Genomic DNA, 3,494 nt, shown 5'->3' with positions numbered 1-3,494 from the left:
TGTGTTCCTCTCACTGCATGTGTGAGCTGTACAATACCCTTGAGGCTGTCACAGACAAAAACAGAGGGGAGAGAGAAAAAGAGAGAGAGAGAAAAATAGAGCGAGGGAGGGAGACAGACAGAGGAGAGGGCAGGAAATAGACCTTGAAGAGAAACAGAGACTCTCTCTCACTCACTCACTCACTCACACACACACCCACACGGAGGACTGAGGGAGGACCGTACATTCTCTCGGTCTCTACTCTACGCTCAGGACAAAGCAATACACCGGTTTAACTTTAGAGCCTCTCCTGTGACACCAGCACAGAGACACCGTCAACTGCTTCACGACAGGAGAACGAGGGTGGAAAGCCTGGATCATTTTCAAACAAAGAGGACAAAGGAGGATCGTGGACTGTATTGATAAACATTTTAACAAGAAAAGAGGAGGATTACTATAAAGAACTCTCCACATGTGAATTATTACATTATATTAAACCCTTCTTCTCTGCGAGGACTTGGACCGGAGAACGGTTACAGGAGTTATTCTGAGCGTAGTAAAGTTTTTGTTTGTGGCTGCCTGAGTGGCTGGCTGCTGTCTGAGTAAGTACAGCTCTCTGTCTCAGCCAGTTAGTCCTGCAGCCTCGGGGAGTCCTGCCCGGCAGGGGACAGGGGGAGGGTAGGTAGGTGGAAGCTGCAGCGTGGATCCCCAGTCCTATGGGGAAGGAAGGGGTCCTCTTCCAACACCACCGTCACCAACATGGCAACAAAATGGGGTAGGAAACATAGTGATCATGGAGATTTTGGAATGAAAACTTTGGTGTTTTAACGGTTTGTTCAAGAGTTTACACGGTTTAGAGGCGTTTTGTGTTCTGCCTTTGTGTTGTGCCTCGCTGGACATTCGTGGTGGATTGGGGACCAAGAATTGAGTGAAATACTTTCCTTGTATAGTTGTTACACAACCCACCGACCCCCCCCACACCCCCCGACACCTCCCTCAGTGTTCCCTTGCTTCCTCAACAACATGAACAATACCACCCTGATCTCACTGGCCATGTCGACAGACAACTTCACCCTGATGAAATACGGTCTTGGTGGGATTATCAGATCAAGCATCACTCCTTTGCTGCACCAACTCAACTCCTCCGTCTCCTCAGACAGTTCCAACTGCACCAAGAACGATGGCTTTAAGTACCCTCTCTACAGCACCGTGTTCAGCCTGGTGTTCATTGTGGGGTTGATCACTAACATGGCAGCCATGTATATATTCACCTGTACTCTCAAGTTGAGGAACGAGACGACGACCTACATGATCAACCTAGTGGTGTCAGACCTTCTCTTTGTCTTCACACTGCCTCTCAGGGTCTTCTACTTCCTTAACCAGGACTGGCCGTTTGGCGGGATACTCTGCAAGCTCTCCGTCTCATTATTTTATACCAACATGTACGGGAGTATTCTATTCCTCACTTGTATTAGTGTGGATCGGTTCCTGGCCATCGTTCACCCGCTCAGGTCACGGGCGTTGAGAACAAAGAGGAACGCTAAGATGGTGTGCGTGGCGGTCTGGGTTCTGGTGTTGGCAGGGAGTCTACCGACGGGGTTTAAACTGGAGACCACATCGCCACACCACAACCACTCCACCGCACGGTTCTGTTTCGAGAACTTCTCATCCACGCAGTGGAAGTCCCACCTCTCCAAGGTGGTAATCTTCATCGAGACGGTGGGTTTCCTGATCCCCTTGCTCCTCAACGTGGTATGTTCCGTCATGGTTCTCCAGACCCTGAGGAGACCCCAGACCATCAGCCGCGGGGGGAAACTCAACAAAACCAAGATCCTTCGAATGATCGTGGTTCATCTCTTCATTTTCTGCTTCTGTTTCATCCCTTATAACGTCAACCTAGTCTTCTATGCCCTGGTTCGAACTGGGACGCTGAAGGGCTGCGCTTCAGAGACCGTGGTCCGAACTATCTATCCTATCGCTCTCTGTATTGCTGTGTCTAACTGCTGTTTTGACCCGATCATCTACTACTTTACCTCGGAGACCATCCAGAACTCAATCAAGAGGAAGTCCACGATCAGCCAGGCATACGACATTAAGTTCTCTGAGGCACTGCAGAGTGAGACCAGCGCCAACTTCCACTGCAGCCTGAGGACACTGAAAGACAAGGTGTTTAGCAACACCGAGTCTTCTGTTTGACACTGGGGGGTGTGGAGGGACTGACTGGCTGGCTGGTTGACTGGTTAGCTGACTGGCTGGCTGTATGGCAGGCTTACTGGCTGACTGGATGGCTGGTTGACTGGTTAGCTGACTGCCTGGCTGTATGGCAGGCTTACTGGCTGACTGGATGGCTGGTTGACTGGTTAACTGACTGGCTGGTTGACTGGTTAGCTGACAGGCTGGCTGTATGGCAGGCTTACTGGCTGACTGGATGGCTGGTTGACTGGTTAGCTGACTGGCTGGCTGGTTGACTGGTTAACTGACTGGATGGCTGGTTGACTGGTTAACTGACTGGCTGGCTGAATGGCAGGCTTACTGGCTGACTGGATGGCTGGTTGACTGGTTAACTGACTGGATGGCTGGTTGACTGGTTAACTGACTGGCTGGCTGTATGACAGGCTTACTGGCTGACTGGATGGCTGGTTGACTGGTTAACTGACTGGCTGGCTGGTTGACTGGTTAACTGACTGGCTGGCTGGTTGACTGGTTAACTGACTAGCTGGCTGAATGGCAGGCTTACTGGCTGACTGGATGGCTGTTTGGCTGGCTGGTTGTCTGTCTGTCTGGCTCCACCAGACAATAGGGATGTGGAGACTGGCTGGCTGGTTGCTAGCAGCAGCACACAGGGTCTCTAAATGGTTCTATCTATCTGTAGTTCTGGACTTAAGACTTGTGAATTTAATTGATACATGCAAATACACATACAGACATTACACACGCAATGGATTAACATCAAACACAACGGATTATCAGCATGCCTCTGGGAGACGTTGGAGACATTGGAAGGGGCTTGGAGGAGGAGGGCTGAGGCACTAGCAAGGAAAGAGGACATACGTATAGGATTTCAGTGTTTATCTCAGGGCTGCAACATGGACCAAGCCCCTGTGACTGTCCATGCTATATGTACCAGACAGTCTACAGTATACAGGTTGTCTTATTTGATCCCCTGTTAGTTAATATGTTAATTTAATATAACTAACTAACATCCCCTTGTGGAATTAGAACTGTTTTTGCACAATAATTGTGCCAGACAGAAGTTATTAAACTTCAAAAAAATATGAATTGGAATGGATTGTGATCACTGGAGAGAGAGAGAGAGAGAGAGAGAGAGAGAGAGAGAGAGAGAGAGAGAGAGAGAGAGATGAGAGAGAGAGAGAGAGAGAGAGAGAGAGAGAGAGAGAGGTAGAGAACGAGAGAGAGCGAGAGAGAGAGAGAGAGAGCGAGAGAGAGCGAGAGAGAGAGAGAGAGAGAGAGAGAGAGCGAGAGAGAGAGAGAGAGACAGAGAGAGAGAGAGAGAG

The 3,494-nt window shown here is 49.6% G+C and overlaps 1 protein-coding gene across 1 annotated transcript in view; it reads left to right on the top strand.

The window, feature by feature from the left end:
* lpar6a (lysophosphatidic acid receptor 6a) overlaps positions 1-2,483 on the top strand; it is a 2,534-nt gene extending 51 nt beyond the window's left edge. The window contains exon 1 of the mRNA XM_024406353.2: positions 1-2,483. This exon is cut by the window's left edge and continues 51 nt beyond it. Within this exon, the coding sequence (XP_024262121.1) occupies positions 1,003-2,175 (1,173 nt within the window). The 5' untranslated portion in view covers positions 1-1,002 and the 3' untranslated portion in view covers positions 2,176-2,483.
* Positions 2,484-3,494: the final 1,011 nt, after the last annotated feature.

The sequence above is a fragment of the Oncorhynchus tshawytscha genome, linkage group LG13 (genome assembly GCF_018296145.1).
Source record: "Oncorhynchus tshawytscha isolate Ot180627B linkage group LG13, Otsh_v2.0, whole genome shotgun sequence".
Classification (NCBI taxonomy): Eukaryota; Metazoa; Chordata; class Actinopteri; order Salmoniformes; family Salmonidae; genus Oncorhynchus; species Oncorhynchus tshawytscha.
This window is presented reverse-complemented; position numbering and strand designations above follow the sequence as displayed.